The following is a 21,105-nucleotide window of genomic DNA, read 5'->3' as shown; positions in this document are numbered from 1 at the left end:
TTTGTCCTGCCTCCTGTGCCCAGGACATACTTGGGCAATTTGTCATGTTCTTGAGTAGATGTCGGTGTTGTAACTGTACTGGAACAGCTTGATTAGGGGATGGACAAGTTCTGGAGCACAAATCTTCAGTACTATTGCTGGGAAGTTGTCAGGTCCCAGAGCCTTTGCAGTATCCAGTCCTTTCCAATCATTTCTCGATATCACGTGGAGTGAATCAAATTCACTGAAGACTGGTATCTGAGCTGCTGAGGACCATTGGAGGAGGCTGAGATGGATCATTGTGAAGCAAGACATGTGATTTACTTATACCTTTAAGGCTGTGTTTGCTTTTGCCAACACCATTTGAATCAGTAAATGTGCATGCGAATGGTTTCCGGGAGTAGGGGTTGGGGATCAAAACCCGGGAGGGGGGTGGAATTGGTACCTGGAAGATGGGTGGAGAGATTGAAACTGAGGGGGGAGATATGAACTTGCAGCGTGGGTTGGTACCTGGGACTTCGATGTTGTGGCTATTACGGAGACATGGCTAGAACAGGGACAGGATTGGCTGTTGCAGGTTCCAGGATTTAAATGTTTTAGTAGGGTCAGAGGTGGGGGTAAAAGAGGGGGAGGTGTGGCATTGCTTGTCAAAGATAGTATTACAGTGGTGGAAAGGACGATGGATGAGGACTTGCCATCTGAGGTAGTTTGGGCTGAGGTTAGGAATAGGAAAGGTGAGGTCACCCTGTTAGGAGTCTTTTACAGGCCTCCTAATAGTCCTAGAATCATTGAAGAAAGGATAGGGAAGGTGATTCAGGAGATGAGTGACAGTAATAGGGTGGTTGTTATGGGGGACTTTAACTTTCCTGATATTGATTGGGAAAGCTATAGCTCAAGTTCGTTAGATGGGTCAGTGTTTGTTCAATGTGTGCAGGAGAGTTTCCTGACACAATATGTAGACAGGCCAACAAGAGGTGAGGCCATACTGGATTTGGTTCTGGGTAACGAACCAGGCCAGGTGTTAGAATTAGAGGTAGGTGAGCACTTTGGGGATAGTGACCATAATTCGGTGATTTTTACTCTCGTGATGGAGAGGGATAAGTGTGTACTACATGGCAAGAGTTATAGCTGGGGTCAGGGAAATTATGATGCGGTGAGGCATGACTTAGGATGTGTGGCTTGGAAAAGTAGACTCCAAGGCAAGAGTGTAAATGATATGTGGAGCTTGTTCAAGGAGCAACTATTGAGTGTCCTTGATAATTATGTACCTGTCAGGCAGGGAGGAAAGGGTCGTGCGAGGGAGCCGTGGTTTAATAAGGAATTGGAATCCCTTGTTAAATGGAAGAGGGCGGCCTATCTCAAGATGAGACGTGAAGGTTCAATTGGGGCGATTGAGAGTTATAGGGTAGCCAGGAAGGACCTGAAGAGAGAGCTAAGAGCAGCAAGGAGGGGACATGAAAGGTCCTTAGTCGGTAGGATTAGGGAAAACTCTAAGGCTTTCTATAGGTATGTTAGGAATAAAAGAATGACTAGGGTAGGAATAGGTCCAGTCAAGGATAGTAGTGGGAAGTTGCGTGTGGAGGCGGAAGAGATTGGGGAGACACTGAATGAATACTTTTCTTCAGTATTTACTCAGGAACAGGGCATTGTCGTCGATGTGAATACTGAGTCACAAATAAGTAGAATGGATGGCTTTGAGGTATGTAGAGAAGAGGTGTTGGAAATCCTGGAAAAGGTGAAAATAGATAAGTCCCCTGGGCCTGATGGCATTTATCCTAGGATTCTCTGGGAAGCAAGAGAGGAGATTGCAGAGCCATTGGCCTTGATTTTTATGTCCTCTTTGTCTACAGGAGTAGTGCCAGAAGACTGGAGGATAGCAAATGTGGTTCCCTTGTTCAAAAAGGGGAGTAGGGATAACCCTAGTAACTATAGGCCGGTGAGTCTCACTTCTGTTGTGGGCAAAGTCTTAGAGAGAATTGTAAGGGATAGGATTTATGCACATCTGGATAGGAATAATGTGATCAAGGATAGTCAGCATGGTTTTGTGAAGGGCAGGTCGTGCCTCACAAACCTTATTGAATTCTTTGAAAAGGTGACGAAGGAGGTTGATGAGGGGAAAGCGGTAGATGTGGTATATATGGATTTTAGTAAGGCGTTTGATAAGGTTCCCCATGGTAGGCTACTGCAGAAAATACGGAGATATGGCATTGAGGGTGAGTTGGAGGTTTGGATTAGGAATTGGCTGGATGGAAGAAGACAGAGGGTAGTAGTTGATGGCAAAGTTTCTTCATGGAGTGCCGTCACTAGCGGTGTTCCGCAAGGATCTGTTTTGGGACCATTGCTGTTTGTCATTTTTATAAATGACCTGGAAGAGGGGTTAGAAGGTTGGGTGAGCAAGTTTGCGGATGATACGAAAGTCGGAGGAGTTGTTGACAGTGAGGAAGGATGTGGCAGGTTACAGCAAGATATAGAGAAGCTGCAGAGCTGGGCAGAAAGGTGGCAAATGGAATTCAATGTAGCTAAGTGTGAGGTGATTCACTTTGGGAAGAATAACAAAAAGATGGGGTACTGGGCTAATGGTCGGATACTTGGTAGTGTGGATGAGCAGAGGGATCTTGGTGTCCATGTACACAGATCTCTGAAAGTTGCCACCCAGGTAAATAGTGCGGTGAGGAAGGCATATGGCGTACTGGCTTTTATTGGTAGAGGAATTGAGTTCCGGAGTCCTGAGGTCATGATGCAGTTGTATAAGACTCTGGTGCGGCCGCATCTGGAATATTGTGTGCAGTTTTGGTCGCCATACTATAGGAAGGATGTGGAGGCACTGGAACGGGTGCAGAGGAGGTTTACCAGGATGTTGCCTGGTATGGAAGGAAGATCGTATGAGGAAAGACTGAGACACTTGGGGCTGATTTCATTAGAGAAAAGAAGGTTTAGGGGTGACTTGATTGAGGTGTACAAGATGATTAGGGGGTTAGATAGGGTTGACAGTGTGAACCTTTTCCCGCGTATGGAGTCGGGTATTACAAGGGGGCATAGCTTTAAATTAAGGGGGGGTAGATATAGGACTGAAGTTAGGGGTAGGTTCTTCACTCAGCAAGTCGTGAGTTCATGGAATGCCCTGCCAGTAGCAGTGGTGGACTCTCCCTCTTTATGGGCATTTAAGCGGGCATTGGATAGGTATATGGAGGATAGTGGGTTAGTATAGGTTATGTGGGCTTGGATCGGCGCAACATCGAGGGCCAAAGGGCCTGTACTGCGCTGTATTCTTCTATATAAGGACCTGATAGAGAACTGGAGGAGGTGTGCAGAGTGCCTGGGGTGTGGGAGGAAGCACAACAGGAGGGGTGAGGTCAGGGAGGGATGGGGAGCATGAAAGGAGATTGGTGATGAACATTGCAGTTCCTCAATGAGAGTACACTTTGTGTCGTTTCCAGAGGGAGGACATTGATTGACCAGCTGAGGAGAGCTATGGGATGTGGCAGTCAGCAGGAGGTTACCTTCGCTGTGTTCAAGCTGATGTGATTGGGATCCACAGGCAACATTAGGGATCTTCTCTCCCTTTCCACTGTACATCGGGATACCCTGATCTGTGCTGGGCCAGTGGAACAGGCATGCTGATGGCATTGACTCAGTATTTCCTGTAAGTTATGATTTCTTGAAATTCTTACAGTGTTGGTAAGGAGGACCTTGGGAAGGTTTGAGAGTGCTGAACTTGCACAGCGCCCAGACTGACTGGGAGTTCCTCAGCACCAGGCAGAGGACAGCTCCTTGATCAACATCCATAGGCAATCTCACACTGTAGCCATTCAGTGGAAATACTGACTGGAGTGGAGTGGAGTGGGGTAGAGAGGGATGACTCCCCTCCACCCCCACACTATCACCATGGGCAGTCACCCAGCCACACTCACTTCACAACTCCACCTGATTGCTGCAGGTCACCAAGGGTCCCTCCCAACACACTACCTCGCTGGTACTTCACTGGAGGGAGTTAGTGGAGAAGGGAGAGGGGAGAGAGTGTGGGGGGGCTACCTCCCTGTGACCTGAGGGGAGCAGGTCCCTCTCCAGTCAGACACTCCTTTTCCCCAGACATACTGCCCCAATATACCCCCTCCCACCCACCCCTATCGGTCACTGCACACCCTTCCCATCCATACCTCACAGGAGACACCACACACTCCCCACCCTGTCCCCCATACATCCCTCTCCCTCAGTCTTCCAACCCCTCCCCAACACATTTCCTTCCCTCACTCCCCTACCCTCTCCCCAACACACACCTCTTCATTCCCCAGCTCCCTCCCTCACTCCCCTGCCCCTCCCCCACATACACCCTCTCCCTCACTTCCTACCCCCTCCCCAACACCCACCCCCTCCCTCACTCCCCTACTCCCTCACCAACACACCCCCTCACTCCCCAGCTCCCTCCCTCACTCCCCTGCCCCCTCCCCCACATACACCCTCTCCCTCACTCTCCACCCCCTCCCCAACACCCACCCCATCCCTCACTCCCCTACCCCTTCCCCAACACACACACCCTCACTCCCCAGCTCCCTCCCTCACTCCCCACGCCCTCCCCCACATACACCCTCTCCCTCACTCCCCACCCCCTCCCTCACTCCCATCCCCTCCCCAAAACATCACCTTCACTCACTACCCCACCCACTCCCCTGCACACACCCTCCCTCACACCCCAGCCTCTCCCACATGGGCCTGCCCCTCCCCACCATACCCCTCCCTCACTCCCTTGCACTATCCCCACACCTCCCTCTCTCACTCCCCGGCCCCTCCCCAACACACACCCCCTCACTCCCCAGCCCCCTCCCTCACTCCCCTGCCATTCTCCCACACATCCCCCTCCCTCACTCACCCACCCCCCTCCCCATACATCCCCCTCCTTCACTCCCCAACCCCTCCTCCACACATCCCACACCCTCACTCCCCCCACACACATTCCCACCCTTCATTACCAGTTCTCCCTCTCCCCTCATTATCCCTGCCCCACTCATTACACCCCTCCCCTTATTACACCCTCCTCTCATTTCCCCTCCCCTCCTCTCATTATCTCCTCTCCCTTTCATTACCCCCCACCCCCTCCTCTCATTACCCCTCCCCCTCTACCATCTCCCCACTCCTCATTACCCCCTCTCCCTCCTCTCATTACCCTGTCTCCCCACTCCTTATTACCCCCTCTCCTCTCCTCTCATTACCCCCTCTCCCTCCTCTCATTACTGTGATCCCTCCTGTCATTACCCTGCCTCCCCACTCCTTACTACCCCCTCTCATCTCCTCTCATTACCCCGTCTCCCCCTCATTACCCTCTCTCCCTCCTCTCATTACCCCCTCTACTCCTCCTCTCATTACCCCCTCTCCCTCCTCATTACCCCTCTCCCCGCCTCTCATTACCCCCCTCCCCCTCTCATTAACCCCTCCACCTCCTCTCATTACCCCCTCCCCCGCCATTACCCCTTTCCCTCTCATTAACCCCTCTCCCTCCTCATTACCCTCTCCCCCTCCTCTCATTACCCTCTCTCCCTCCTCATTACCCTCTCCCCCTCCTCTCATTAACCCCTCTACTCCTCCTCTCATCACCCCCTCTCCCTCCTCATTACCCCCTCTCCCCGCCTCTCATTACCCCCTCCCCCTCTCATTAACCCCTCCACCTCCTCTCATTACCCCCTCCCCCGCCATTACCCCTTTCCCTCTCATTAACCCCTCTCCCTCCTCATTACCCTCTCCCCCTCCTCTCATTACCCTCTCTCCCTCCTCATTACCCTCTCCCCCTCCTCTCATTAACCCCTCTCCCTTCTCATTACCCCCCTCCCTCCTCATTACCCCCCTCCCCCTCTCATTAACCCCTCCACCTCCTCTCATTACCCCCTCCCCCGCCATTACCCCTTTCCCTCTCATTAACCCCTCTCCCTCCTCATTACCCTCTCCCCCTCCTCTCATTACCCTCTCTCCCTCCTCATTACCCTCTCCCCCTCCTCTCATTAATCCCTCTCCCTCCTCATTACCCCCTCTCCCTCCTCATTACCCCCTTCCCCCTCTCATTAACCCCCCTCCCTCCTCATTACCCTCTTCCCCCTCTCATTACCCTCTCCCCCTCCTCTCATTAATCCCTCTCCCTCCTCATTACCCCCTCTCCCTCCTCATTACCCCCTTCCCCCTCTCATTAACCCCCCTCCCTCCTCATTACCCTCTTCCCCCTCTCATTACCCTCTCCCCCTCCTCTCATTAACCCCCCTCCCTCCTCATTACCCTCTTCCCCCTCTCATTACCCTCTCCCCCTCCTCTCATTAATCCCTCTCCCTCCTCATTACCCCCTCTCCCTCCTCATTACCCCCTTCCCCCTCTCATTAACCCCCCTCCCTCCTCATTACCCTCTTCCCCCTCCTCATTACCCTCTCCCCCTCCTCTCATTACCCCCTCTAGGTGTGGTTCCATTGCTGTCCACCATGACAAAGGGCGCTGCGGTGCCTCAGGCGCTGATTGGCCAAGAGCTCCAGGAGGGGGCGTGGACTCCCCTTAAAGGGACAGTCCCCCCCCTCCCAGAGCCGGCTCCTGGAGCGGGAACGGGAGCGTGTCCGTCAGTGTCTCCCGGGAGGGAGAGGGAGAGGGAGAGGGAGAGGGGGGGATAGAGGGAGGGGGAGATAGAGGGAGAGGGAGAGGGAGAGGGAGAGGGAGAGAGGGATAGGGAGAGAGGGATAGGGAGAGGGAGAGGGAGAGGGAGAGAGGGATAGGGAGAGAGGGATAGGGAGAGGGAGAGGGAGAGGGAGAGGGAGAGAGGGATAGGGAGAGAGGGATAGGGAGAGAGGGGGATAGAGGGAGGGGGAGAGTGAAGGGAGAGGGGCTGAGCGGCCGGGGTCGGGCTCTCCAGTGCGGGCTCAGGGAGTGAGGGAGGTCCCGGGGGGAGAGGGTCCGGGTCCCGGGGGGGAGAGGGTCCGGTCCCGGGGGGGGAGAGGGTCCGGTCTCGGGGGGAGAGGGTCCGGTCTCGGGGGGAGAGGGTCCGGGTCCCGGGGGGAGAGGGTCCGGTCCCGGGGGGAGAGGGTCCGGTCCCGGGGGGGAGAGGGTCCGGGTCCCGGGGGGAGAGGGTCCAGGTCCTGGGGGGAGATGCCCGCCATCTGTAGCAGAGCCACCTTCCTCTGGGGCAGGAGTACGCTGCTCCTTGTGGGCCCCATCTGCCTCCTGCTGCCTTTAGCTATCGCCGGGCGCAGCTCCGTAAGTTCCTGATCCCACCTGCGACCCACTGGATCCCAGCTCGATCCCCGCGACGGGGGGAGGGGGGGGTTACTGGATCCCAGAGTGTTTCCGGAGCTGCTATTGGACTGGGGCAGGATCAGAGGGATCCCTGTCTGATCCCAGTGGATCTGGACAATAGTCACTTCCCGCAGCAGATCACTGGATCCCGAGATCTCTCTGGAACTCCACCGTTATCTGTCTTTTCCCAGGGATTCCCCCAGAACCTCCGTGATCTCTCCCAGTGATCACTCCCTCTCTCCAGGATCTCCCTCTCCCCGGGATCTCCCTCTTCCCACGATCTCCGGGATCTCCCTCTTCCCAGGATCTCCCTCTCTCTGGGATCTCCCTCTCTCTGTGATCATTCCTCTTCCCAGGATCTCCCTCTTCCTGCGATCTCCGGGATCTCCCTCTCCCCGGGATCTCCCTCTCTCTGGGATCTCCCTCTCTCTGGGATCTCCCTCTCCCCAGGATCTCCCTCTTCCCACGATCTCCGGGATCTCCCTCTCCCCGGGATCTCCCTCTCTCTGGGATCTCCCTCTCTCTGGGATCTCCCTCTCCCCAGGATCTCCCTCTCTCTGGGATCTCCCTCTCTCCGGGATCTCCCTCCTCCCGGGATCTCCCTCTCCCTGGGATCTCCCTCTCTCTGGGATCTCCCTCTTCCCGGGATCTCCCTCTCCCCGGGATCTCCCTCTCCCGGGATCTCCCTCTGTCTGGGATCTCCCACTTCCCGGGATCTCCCTCTCTCTGGGATCTCCCTCTCCCGGGATCTCCCTCTGTCTGGGATCTCCCTCTCTCTGGGATCTCCCTCTCCCGGGATCTCCCTCTGTCTGGGATCTCCCACTTCCCGGGATCTCCCTCTCTCTGGGATCTCCCTCTCCCCGGGATCTCCCTCTCCCCGGGATCTCCCTCTCCCGGGATCTCCCTCTCTCTGGGATCTCCCTCTCCCGGGATCTCCCTCTCTCTGGGATCTCCCACTTCCCGGGATCTCCCTCTCTCTGGGATTTCCCTCTCCTGAGATCTCCCTCTCCTGGGATCTCCCTCTCCCGGGATCTCCCTCTCCCTGGAATCTCCCTCTCCCGGGATCTCCCTCCTGTTTGTGATCCCTTGGTCCCTTCAATCTTTCCGATTCCCGTGAAGTGATTCCCTCTGATTTTGATGGGTCTCCCCCCCCCACCCCACAGTCTGGATTGGGTCGGTGTTTCAGGGAGAGATCACTCTGAGGGACAGATTCCTTCGTGATTCCCATCGATCCAGCCGGTGTGACTTGGATCTTTCACAGAGTGGTCTTTTGGGATCCTGGAGAGCTGACGGGTGATCTCGGGGAATCCTGAGGAGAGTAGGGGTTTGGATCAGTTTCCTGGAGCTCTCCCCAAGGTCCGCTCTGATTGGGAGTGATCACTGGGATTGGTCAACCACTGCCTGATCGTATTCTCCAGCTGGTCGCTCGGGGCTGATGGTCTGGGATCTTGCTGTGCACTTCCCATCTTCTCTCTGACCCTCCACAGATTCTCCTCCATATCCTGCTCTGTCTGTACAGACGCAGTGGCCATTCTGCCCTCTGACCCCACTTGTGACTAGCCCCTGTCAAGGGAGCATTTGCTGCCCTCTCTGTTTGAGGGGTTGGGGGCTGATGCTGCTTTGGGACTGGAGTCACTTGGAGTCAGAGCACCAGCTGGTTGCTCTCTTTCAGAAGGGACATCCATGCCCCCCTACCCCATACCTCCCCACACCCCTCCCCCACTTACCCCCCTGCCTTGCACCCACACCTCCACTCCCACACCCCTTTGCCCAGACCCCTCCCCCACTTCCCCTTCCCCCACTCACACACACCCCTCCCCACTTACACCCTCCCTCACACCCCCACCTCCACACCCCACAGTCCCTCCCCCATACCCCTCCCCCCACACCCCCAGGTTTGAGTTTTCCCAATAGCTGTCATTCTCTGGGATCAGGACCCCATCCTTGGGTTTGAAGATTCCCTCCCAGTGGGTGTGCGCTGTGACTAATGGGATCTACACTGACGACCTCTGACCTGCTCCAGGGGCAGAGGCAGCAAGTGCCTGGACCCTGACAGTGACCTCCAACATTCACACTGACTCTGATTGGCTCCAGCCCAGACTGTCACCCCTGCCTTCCCCTATGCGGCAAGAGGGAATGGGCGGGGGGGCAATAGACCTACCTCGGATTTCTTCTCAATACCTCCTGATCTGATTTGGTGTCAGCCTTTCTTGGATAAACGTGCCATGAAGCTCCATTCCATTGCCGTGAGAGGTGCTATGTAATTGCAAGTTGTTGTTGTTGTTCTCAGTACCGGGGGTGATGTGAATATCCTTTCCCACTCTGACAGGAAGCCTATTGTGGATTTATCGTGATCTTGATGGCTGTATATTGGTGCACTGAAGTCATCCCATTGGCTGTCACGGCCCTCCTTCCCATCTTACTCTTCCCACTATTTGGAATCATGCCGTCGAAACAAGTAAGTGGCAGCATTCCCCCACCCTCACCCCCTCCCCCCCCGGAATGGGCAGCACTGACCATCACCCTCTGACCCCAGTGTGAATGTACAGCACTGACAATGAACCCTGACCCCAGTGTGAATTGACAGCACTGACAATGACATCCCGACCCCTGTGTGAATGGACAGCACTGACCATGACCCCCTGACCCCAATGTGAATGGACAACACTGACTGTGACCCCCTTGAGCCCAGTGTGAATGGACAGCACTGATCATAGCCCCTTGACCCCTGTGTGAATGGACAGCACTGACCATGACCCCCTGACCCCAATGTGAGTGGACTTAACTGAACATGACCCCCTGACCCCAGTTTGGTCAGCACTGACCATGTCCCCCCCCGACCCCTGTGTGAATGGAGGGCACTGACCATGCCACCCCTGACCCTTGTGTGAATGGAGAGTACTGCCCATGACCCCCTGATCCCAGTGTTAATGGACAGCAATGACCATAACCCCTGACCTCAGTGTGAATGGACAGCACTGACCATGACCTCCTGACCCCAATGTGATTGGACAACACTGACTGTGACCCCCTGAGCCCAGTATGAATGGATAGCACTGATCATAGCCCCTTGACCCCAGTGTGAATGGACAGCACTGACCATGGCCCCTTGATCCCAGTGTGAATGGACAGCACTGACAATGACTCCCCGATCCCAGTGTGAATGGACAGCACTGACCATGACCCCTTGACCCCAGTGTGAATGGACAGCACTGACCATGGCCCCTTGACCCCAGTGTGAATGGACAGCACTGACCATGACCCCTTGACCCCAGTGTGAATGGACAGCACTGACAATGACATCCCGACCCCTGTGTGAATAGACAGCACTGACTATGACCCCCGACCCCAGTGTGAATGGACAGCACTGACCATGGCCCCTTGACCCCAGTGTGAATGGACAGCACTGACCTTGGTCCCTTGACCCCAATGTGAAAGGACAGCACTGACAATGACATCCCGACCCCAGTGTGAATGGACAGCACTGACCATGACCCCTTGACCCCAGTGTGAATGGACAGCACTGACCATGACCCCTTGACCTTAGTGTGAATGGACAGCACTGACTATGGCCCCTTGACCCCAGTGTGAATGGACAGCACTGACAATGACTTCCTGACCCCAGTTTGAAGGGACAGCACTGACCATGACCCAGTGTGAATGGAAAGCACTGACCATGACCCCCTACCCCAATGTGAAAGGACAACACTGACCATGGCCCCTTGACCCCAGTGTGAATGGACAGCACTGACCATGACCCCCTGACCCCAGTGTGAATGGACAGCACTGACCATGGCCCCTTGACCCAGTGTGAATATACAGCACTGACCATGACCCCAGTGTGAAAGCCAACACTGACCATGACCCCGGACCCCAGTGTGAATGGATAGCACTGACCATGCTCCCATGACCCCGGACCCCAGTGTAAATGGATAGCACTGACCATGCTCCCATGACCCCAGTGTAACTGGAGAAAACTGACAATGACCCCCTGACCCCAAGTGAATATGTAACACTGACCATGACCCCCTGACCCCAGTGAGAATATACAGCGCTGACCATGACCCCAGTGTGAAAACACAGCACTGACCATGACCCCTGACCCCAGTGTGAATGGACAGCGCTGACCATGACCCCAGTGTGAAAACACAGCACTGACCATGACCCCTGACCCCAGTGTGAATGGACAGCACTGACCATGACCCCTTGACCCCAGTGTGAATGGACAGCACTGACCATGACCCCCTGACCCCATTGAGGATGGACAGCACTGACCATGAACCCCTGACCCCAGTGTGAATGGACAGCACTGACCATGACCCCCTGACATCACTGTAAATAAACAGCACTGACCATGACCTCCTGACCCCAGTGTAAATGGACAGCACTGACTATGACCCTCTGACCTCAGTGTGAATGGACAGCACTGACCATAACCCCCTGACCTCAATGTGAATATATAGGACTGACCATGACCTCTGACCCCAGTGTGAATGGGCAGCACAGACCATGACCCCCTACCCCCTATATGAATGGACAGCACTGACCATGACCCCCTGACCCCAGTGTGAATGGACAGCACTGACCATGACCTCCTTACCCCATTGAGAATGGACAGCACTGACCATGACCCTCTGCCAACACTGACCATGAACCCCCTGACCCAACTGTAAATGGACAGTACTGACTATGACCCTCTGACCTCAATGTGAATGGACAGCACTGACCATAACCCCTTGACAGCAATGTGAATATACAGCACTGACCATGACCCCCTGCCCCCTGTATGAATGGACAGCACTGACCATGACCCTCTGACCCCATTGAGAATGGACAGCACTGACCATAACCACTGACCTCAGTGTAAATAGACAGCACTGTCCATGATCCCTGACACCATTGAGAGTGGACAGCACTGACCATTACCCCCTGACCCCAGCGTGAATGGACAGCACTGACCATGACCCCCTGACCCCAGTGTGAATGGACAGCACTGACCATGACCCCCTGACCCCAGTGTAAATGGACAGCACTGACCATGACCCCCTGCCCCCAGTGTGAATGGACAGCACTGACCATGACATCCTGACCTCAGTGTGAATGGACAGCACTGACCATAACCCCCTGATCTCAATGTGAATATACAGCACTGACCATGACCTCTGACCCTGGTGTGAATGGACAGCACTGACCATGACCCCCTGACCCCAATTCGAATGGACAGCACTGACCATGACCCCCTGACCTCAGTGTGAATATACAGCGCTGACCATGACCCCCGATCCCTGTGTGAATGGACAGCACTGACCATGATTCCTGACCTCAGTGTGAATGGACAGCTCTGTCCATGACCCCCTGACCCCAATGTGAATGGACAGCACTGACCATGACTCCCTGACCTCAGTGTAAATAGACAGTACTGACCATGACTCCAGACCCCTGTATGAATGGACAGAACTGACCATGACCCCCTGACCCCACTGAGAATGGACAGCACTGCCCATGACCCCCTGACCTCAGTGTGAATATACAGCACTGACCATGACCCCCGACCCCTGTGTGAATGGACAGCACTGACCATGATTCCTGACCTCAGTGTGAATGGACAGCTCTGTCCATGACCCCCTGACCCCAATGTGAATGGACAGCACTGACCATGACTCCCTGACCTCAGTGTAAATAGACAGTACTGACCATGACTCCAGACCCCTGTATGAATGGACAGAACTGACCATGACCCCCTGACCCCACTGAGAATGGACAGCACTGCCCATGACCCCCTGACCCCAGTGTGAATGGACAGCGCTGACCATGACATCCTGATCTCAGTGTAAATGGACAGCACTGACTATGACCCTCTGACCTCAGTCTGAATGGACAGCACTGGCCATAACCCTCTGACCTCATTGTGAATACACAGCACTTACCATGACCTCTGACCCCAGTGTGAATGGACAGCACTGTCCATGATCCACTGACCCCAGTGTGAATGGACAGCACTGACCATGATCCCTGACCTCTGATCCCAGTGTGAATGGATAGCACTGACCATGAACCCCTGACCCCAGTGTGAATGGACACCACTGATCATGACCCCCTGACCCCAGTGTGAATGGACTCACTGACTATGACCCCCTGACCCCAGTATGAATGGACAGCACTGACCACGACCCCCTGACCCCAATGTGAAGGGACTCACTGACCATGACCCCCTGACCCCAGTGTGAATGGACAGCACTGACTATGACCCCTGACCCCAGTGTGAATGGATTGCACTGCCCAGAACCCGTTGTGTTATCGTGTTTGACAATATGGATGGCCATTGCCCCTGTGTGGCCTCACAGTAATGTTTTCTGTTCCAGGTGTGTATGCAGTACCTGAAGGATACCAATATCCTCTTCATTGGAGGGTTAATGGTGGCCATAGCGATTGAACACTGGCATCTTCACAAACGGATCGCCCTGAGAACCCTCATGCTTCTGGGTGTCAAACCAGCTCTGTAAGAGTTTCTCCATCATTGTCCTGTTGTGTTCACTCCAGTACATGGTCAAGATCCATGCTTTATTTTTGAGAACAGGGTCAATGAAGAGGAAGTGGGTCACTGTGCATGATATTCAAGTACAAGGTCTGGTCCAGTAAATGTCAAATATTTAAGGGTTGTGTCAGCTGGGAGGGGAGTGAGAGGAGGAGAGGTAAGCTTCAGTTTCAGATAAGCTTGGAGCAAGGTGACTTCCAGTCTGTTTGGAGCCCAGGCCTACAGCCCAGCTGCCCACATGGTCAAGACTGTTCTGTGTGTTTGGAGAACATCCAAGAGGAACCCCTTTGGAGTGTTCATGTCCAAGAAGAGGGTCTTCAATGGGTTCATATTGAGCAGGAGCAGCCTGATTGGCTGGATGTCATGTGACTGTTGCTAACTGGTTTGTTTTCTGTGTTGGTTCCAGGTTAATGTTGGGGTTCATGGCTGTGACGTCATTCCTATCAATGTGGATCAGTAACACAGCCACGACAGCGATGATGATCCCCATCATAGAGGCAGTGCTGGAGCAGCTCAGCAGCACTGATGTGGAGGCAGAACAAACCGATTTGGAAAGTGGAGGGCCAACCAATGACTTGGAACTGGAGACAAAGAGCTCCAAAAATGAACTGGACTCGTCAGGTCTCTGATACATTCACTCTCCCAATGGGGTCTCTTCAGCCACATCTCAGAGGTTACTTGCTCCCAGGCCCCAGGCCATGTTAGAGTTGTTCCTGAAGTGAACATGACCCCTCAGAGAGCCGTCCACCACTGTTTCAGCCCCTGAAGATGGGGTGGGGTTAGTGGGTGTGGGCAGCTGGCTGGTGCCCGTGGAGTTACTGGGCAGAGATTCTGGCAGTTCCTCTCCACAGTTACTGCCAGACTTGCTGAGTTTATCCAGCAGTTTCTGTTTCAGTTTCAGATTTCCAGCACCCCACAGTTCTGTGTTTGCTCCCTTCCCCTTGCTGTCTGCCTCACTCAATGAGTAAGCCCCTCACCCATCCCTCCCCCCACTGCCCTCCCTGGACACTCCATCTGAGTGGAGAGAGCAGACTGTAACCAACTCATCCCCCAGCTGTTCATCACCCACAGACTCCCTTTGGGTCAGGTGGAATGTCCCTGGTCTGCAGGGACTGTCTGATGAGCAAAGGTTAAACAGATTTGGTCTGTACTCACTGGAGTTTCAACGAATGGGAGGTGATCCCATTGAAACATAAGGATTCTTAAGGGGCTTTGACAGGGTCAATGCTGAGAGGATGGTTCCCCTCATGGGAGAGTCTAAGACCAGAGGGTACACTCTCAGAGCTGAAAATGTGTTGCTGGAAAAGCACAGCAGGTCAGGCAGCATCCAGGGAACAGGAGAATCGACGTTTCAGGCATAAGCCCTTCTTCAGGAATCCCGAAACGTCGATTCTCCTGTTCCCTGGATGCTGCCTGACCTGCTGCGCTTTTCCAGCAGCACATTTTCAGCTCTGATCTCCAACATCTGCAGACCTCACTTTCTCCTCAAAGGGTACACTCTCAGAATAAAGGGACCACCAATTTAAGACTGAGAGGCCTGTGACCAGTGGAGTGCCACAAGGATCGGTGCTGGGCCCTCTACTTTTTGTCATTTACATAAATGATTTGGATGCGAGCATAAGAGGTACAGTTAGTAAGTTTGCAGATGACACCAAAATTGGAGGTGCAGTGGACAGCGAAGAGAGTTACCTCAGATTACAACAGGATCTGGACCAGATGGGCCAATAGGCTGAGAAGTGGCAGATGGAGTTTAATTCCGATAAATGCGAGGTGCTGCATTTTGGGAAAGCAAATCTTAGCAGGATTTATACACTTAATGGTAAGGTCCTAGGGAGTGTTGCTGAACAAAGAGACCTTGGAGTGCAGGTTCATAGCTCCTTGAAAGTGGAGTCGCAGGTAGATAGGATAGTGAAGAAGGCATTTGGTATGCTTTCCTTTATTGGTCAGAGTATTGAGTATAGGGGTTGGGAGGTCATGTTGCAGCTGTACAGGACATTGGTTAGGCCACTGTTAGAATATTGCGTGCAATTCTGGTCTCCTTCCTATCGGAAAGATGTTGTGAAACTTGAAAGAGTTCAGAAAAGATTTACAAGGATGTTGCCAGGGTTGGAGGATCTGAGCTATCGGGAGAGGCTGAACAGGCTGGGGCTGTTTTCCCTGGAGCGAGGGAGGCTGAGGGGTGACCTTATAGAGGTTTACAAAATTATGAGGGGCATGGATAGGGTAAATAGACAATGTCTTTTCTCTGGGGTGGGGGAGTCCAGAACTAGAGGGCATAGGTTTAGAGTGAGAGGGGAAAGATATAAAAGAGACCTAAGGGGCAACGTTTTCACGCAGAAGGTGGTACGTGTATGGAATGAGCTGCCAGAGGAAGTGGTGGTGGCTGGTACAATTACAACATTTAAGAGGCATCTGGATGGGTATATGAATAGGAAGGGTTTGGAGGGATATGGGCCGGGTGCTGGGTTGGGTTGGGATATCTGGTCAGCATGGACGGGTTGGACCGAAGGGTCTGTTTCCATGCTGTACATCTCTATCACTGTATGAGGAGGAAGTTCTTCTCTCTGAGGGATGAGTGTCTTTGGAGGTCCCTGCCACAGAGAGCTGTGAGAGCAAAGTCTGTGTGGATATTTAAAACCGATATCGATTCCCGATCAATCGGGAATCACAGGTCTCAGGGAAAGGGGACGTGAGCAATGTCGGATCAGCCACAATCCCACTGAATGGCAGAGCATGCTCGAGGGGCTGAATGGCCTCCTCCTGTTCCTGTTTCTGGGGTCTTACTGTACCCTGAATATCCAGCTGTGCTTTCCAGAGAGGACCCTGGACACACCAAACACCTGGTCAGTGTTCTCAGTTCATCAGCATCTCACACGTGGTGGAACAGGAGAGGCTGCAGTACTGAGGGATCTGGGTGTCCTTGTACAGGGGCTACAAACTACCAGCTCACTGGTACAGCAGGGGATTAGGAAGGTAAGTGGACGATGGAGTGTAACAGTTGGGAAGTCTTGCTACAGAGTGTTAGTGAGACTCCCCCTGGTGTACTGTGGACAGTTTCAGTCTCTGTACCTGAGGAGGGATAGACTCACATTGTGGACAGTTTCAGTCTCTGTACCTGAGGAGGGATAGACTCACATTGTGGACAGTTTCAGTCTCTGTACCTGAGGAGGGATAAACTCACACTGTGGACAGTTTCAGTCTCTGTACCTGAGGAGGGATAGACTCACACTGTGGACAGTTTCAGTCTCTGTACCTGAGGAGGGATAGACTCACACTGTGGACAGTTTCAGTCTCTGTACCTGAGGAGGGATAGACTCACACTGTGGACAGTTTCAGTCTCTGTACCTGAGGAGGGATAGACTCACACTGTGGACAGTTTCAGTCTCTACCTGAGGAGGGATAGACTCACACTGTAGACAGTTTCAATCTCTGTACCTGAGGAGGGATAGACTCACACTGTGGACAGTTTCAGTCTCTACCTGAGGAGGGATAGACTCACACTGTAGACAGTTTCAATCTCTGTACCTGAGGAGGGATAGACTCACACTGTGAACAGTTTCAGTCTCTGTACCTGAGGAGGGATAGACTCACACTGTGGACAGTTTCAGTCTCTGTACCTGAGGAGAGATAGACTCACACTGTGGACAGTTTCAGTCTCTGTACCTGAGGAGGGATAAACTCACACTGTGGACAGTTTCAGTCTCTGTACCTGAGGAGGGATAGACTCACACTGTGGACAGTTTCAGTCTCTGTACCTGAGGAGGGATAGACTCACAGTGTGGACAGTTTCAGTCTCTGTACCTGAGGGGGGATAGACTCACACTGTGGACAGTTTCAGTCACTGTACCTGAGGAAGGATAGACTCACACTGTGGACAGTTTCAGTCACTGTACCTGAGGAAGGATAGACTCACACTGCGGACAGTTTCAGTCACTGTACCTGAGGAAGGATAGACTCACACTGTGGACAGTTTCAGTCTCTGTACCTGAGGAGGCTTAGACTCACACTGTGGACAGTTTCAGTCTCTGTACCTGAGGAGGGATAGACTCACACTGTGGACAGTTTCAGTCACTGTACCTGAGGAAGGATAGACTCACACTGTGGACAGTTTCAGTCTCTGTACCTGAGGAGGGATAGACTCACACTGTGGATAGTTTCAGTCTCTGTACCTGAGGAGGGATAGACTCACATTGTGGACAGTTTCAGTCTCTGTACCTGAGGAGAGATAGACTCACACTGTGGACAGTTTCAGTCTCTGTACCTGAGGAGGGATAGACTCACACTGTGGACAGTTTCAGTCTCTGTACCTGAGGAGGGATAAACTCACACTGTGGACAGTTTCAGTCTCTGTACCTGAGGAGGGATAGACTCACACTGCGGACAGTTTCAGTCTCTGTACCTGAGGAGGGATAGACTCACACTGTGGACAGTTTCAGTCTCTGTACCTGAGGAGGGATAGATTCACACTGTGGACAGTTTCAGTCTCTGTACCTGAGGAGGGATAGACTCACACTGTGCACAGTTTAAGTCTCTACCTGAGGAGGGATAGACTCACACTGTGGACAGTTTCAGTCTCTGTACCTGAGGAGGGATAGACTCACACTGTAGACAGTTTCAAACTCTGTACCTGAGGAGGGATAGACTCACACTGTGGACAGTTTCAGTCTCTGTACCTGAGGAGGGATAGACTCACACTGTGGACAGTTTCAGTCTCTGTACCTGAGGAGGGATAGACTCACACTGTGGACAGTTTCAGTCTCTGTACCTGAGGAGGGATAGACTCACACTGTGGACAGTTTCAGTCTCTGTACCTGAGGAGGGATAGACTCACAGTGTGGACAGTTTCAGTCTCTGTACCTGAGGAAGGATAGACTCACACTGTGGACAGTTTCAGTCTCTGTCCCTGAGGAGGGATAGAATCACACTGTGGACAGTTTCAGTCTCTACCTGAGGAGGGATAGACTCACACTGTGGACAGTTTCAGTCACTGTACCTGAGGAGGGATAGACTCACACTGTGGACAGTTTCAGTCTCTGTACCTGAGGAGGAATAGACTCACAGTCTCTGTACCTGAGGAGGGATCGACTCACACTGTGGACAGTTTCAGTCACTGTACCTGAGGAGGGATAGACTCACACTGTGGACAGTTTCAGTCTCTGTACCTGAGGAGGGATAGACTCACACTGTGGACAGTTTCAGTCTCTGTACCTGAGGAGGGATAGACTCACACTGTGGACAGTTTCAGTCTCTGTACCTGAGGAGGGATAGACTCACAGTCTCTGTACCTGAGGAGGGATCGACTCACACTGTGGACAGTTTCAGTCACTGTACCTGAGGAGGGATAGACTCACACTGTGGACAGTTTCAGTCTCTGTACCTGGGGAGGGATAGACTCACACTGTGGACAGTTTCAGTCTCTGTACCTGGGGAGGGATAGACTCACACTGTGGACAGTTTCAGTCTCTACCTGAGGAGGGATAGACTCACACTGTGGACAGTTCAGAGAAGGTTTGCTCGGCTGATCCCTGGGATGAAGGGGCTGGTCTCCTGAGGAAAGGGGGAGTGGAATGGACTCTGTCCCCATTGGTAGAAGAATGAGAGGGGGGTTGTGTTGAGAGGGTTGATGTGGAGGTGGGGGTTATTGAGAGAAAGCTTACTTCTTGAAGAGGAATGTAGATCTCAGGGTACAGAGTCAAATACAGGAGGCTCCCACTGAAGACAGAGCTGAGGAGGAATTTTGACTCTCGGGAATGGATTAATTTTTGGAATTCTCTCCCCCCCATTGAGTATATTTGTCTGATCAGTCCCTGTCTATTGTTGCTGAGTGAGGGGAAGCAGTGAATGATATGGCATTCTGGAGAAAAATGCACATAACAATGTAATCCCTATGCCTTTCTGAAAATAGAACAACACACCAGAACAATGTGGTGGAGGAAGTTTGACGGGCTAAATGACCTGCTCCTGCTCCAATTCCTGATGTTTATGAAGCCTCGTGGTTTCCCTGTTTCACATGAGTGTGGTTACATCATGTACCTGCCCTAAGCCTGTCCCACAGACCTGACGGGAATGTCTCTGTGATGTGTTTCTGCTTGAATCCTGTAGATCTGATTTCTCCATCACTCGAGGGAATTGATACTGATCAGAACGGAGACAGTCTCCCAGTTACCATACAACCCATGATGAAGAGGGAGGATTTGAATATGTATAAAGCTCTGACCCTGTGTGTCTGCTACGCAGCCAGTATAGGGGGTACGAGCACTCTAACTGGCACTGGCCCCAACTTGGTGCTGAAGGGACAACTCATCCAGTGAGTCCATGTTCTCAGACTGGTGAAACAATTGCTTGGAACTTAAGTTGCCCTCATGTGGAATGTGGTATTATTGCGTTACATAACAACTGAGTGATGTACTTGCAGGGAGGTTGGCTAAGCAACAAAAGATTTGCAGATGCTGGAATCCAAGGTAGATGGGCAGGAGGCTGGAAGAACACAGCAAGCCAGGCAACATCAGGAGGTGGAGAAGTCGACGTTTCGGGTGTAACCCTTCTTCAGGACTGGGGGTGGGTGTAGGGAAAGCTGCAGATAAAGGGGGTGGCGGGGCCAGGGTAGTGAAGTGGGGATAGGTGAATACAGGTAGAGGGTACGACCTGGTTGGTCAGTGAGAGGTATGAATCTGGTTGATGGCGGGGAGGAGTGGAAGGGAGGGACAGGAGCTGGGAAGGGAGTCGGGGATGGGAAGGGGGGGTTATTTGAAATTGGAGAATTCAATGTTAAGTCCTTCAGGCTGTAGATTATGCTGGCAGTGTGATAAAGTTCGTTGTGGTAATGGAGGAGGCCAAGGAGGGAGTGGAAAGGGGAATTAAAATGGGCAGTGACTGGGAGGTCCGGTTGGCCCCTGTGGGCCCGGCTGAGATGCTCGGAGAACCGTTCCCTAAGTTTACGTTCGGTCTCCCCAGTATAGAGAAGACCACATCGGGAGCATCTGATGCAGTAAAGTAGGGTGGAGGAGAGGCAGGTGAACCTCTGTCTCACCTGGAAGGACTGTTTGGGGTCCTGGATGGAGGTGAGGGGGTGGTGTACCGACAGGATTGACATCTTTTCCAGTTGCGGGGAAGGTATCTGGGGGTTCGGGGGTGGGGGTGGGGGTGGGGGTCAGTGGGGAGAGTAGCACAAACCAAGGACTGTCGAAGGGAACGGTCCTTGTGGGAGGCAGAGAGGGGTGGGGAGGGGAAGATGTTCTCGGTGGTGGGGTCTGTTTGGAGTCGACGGAAGTGTTTAAGGATGATGTGTTGGATGCAGAGACTGGTGGGATGATAGGTGAGGACCAGAGGGACTC

The 21,105-nt window shown here is 53.1% G+C and overlaps 1 protein-coding gene across 1 annotated transcript in view; it reads left to right on the top strand.

Moving 5' to 3' along the window:
* The first annotated feature begins 7,044 nt into the window (after window positions 1–7,044).
* The window catches only part of LOC122563859 (Na(+)/citrate cotransporter-like), a 38,309-nt gene continuing 24,248 nt past the window's right edge, over window positions 7,045–21,105 (top strand). The window contains exons 1-5 of the mRNA XM_087977157.1: window positions 7,045–7,197; window positions 9,566–9,694; window positions 13,599–13,735; window positions 14,178–14,392; window positions 19,874–20,078. Coding sequence (XP_087833283.1) covers window positions 7,090–7,197; window positions 9,566–9,694; window positions 13,599–13,735; window positions 14,178–14,392; window positions 19,874–20,078 — 794 coding nt within the window. The 5' untranslated portion in view covers window positions 7,045–7,089. The remainder of the gene's footprint in view (window positions 7,198–9,565; window positions 9,695–13,598; window positions 13,736–14,177; window positions 14,393–19,873; window positions 20,079–21,105) is intronic.

Source organism: Chiloscyllium plagiosum, unplaced genomic scaffold (genome assembly GCF_037043375.1).
Source record: "Chiloscyllium plagiosum isolate Xiang-an unplaced genomic scaffold, Cpla_swu_hap1 HiC_scaffold_31, whole genome shotgun sequence".
Taxonomy (NCBI): Eukaryota; Metazoa; Chordata; class Chondrichthyes; order Orectolobiformes; family Hemiscylliidae; genus Chiloscyllium; species Chiloscyllium plagiosum.
Note: the sequence above shows the minus strand (reverse complement) of the source record. Positions and strands in the feature narration are given on the sequence as shown.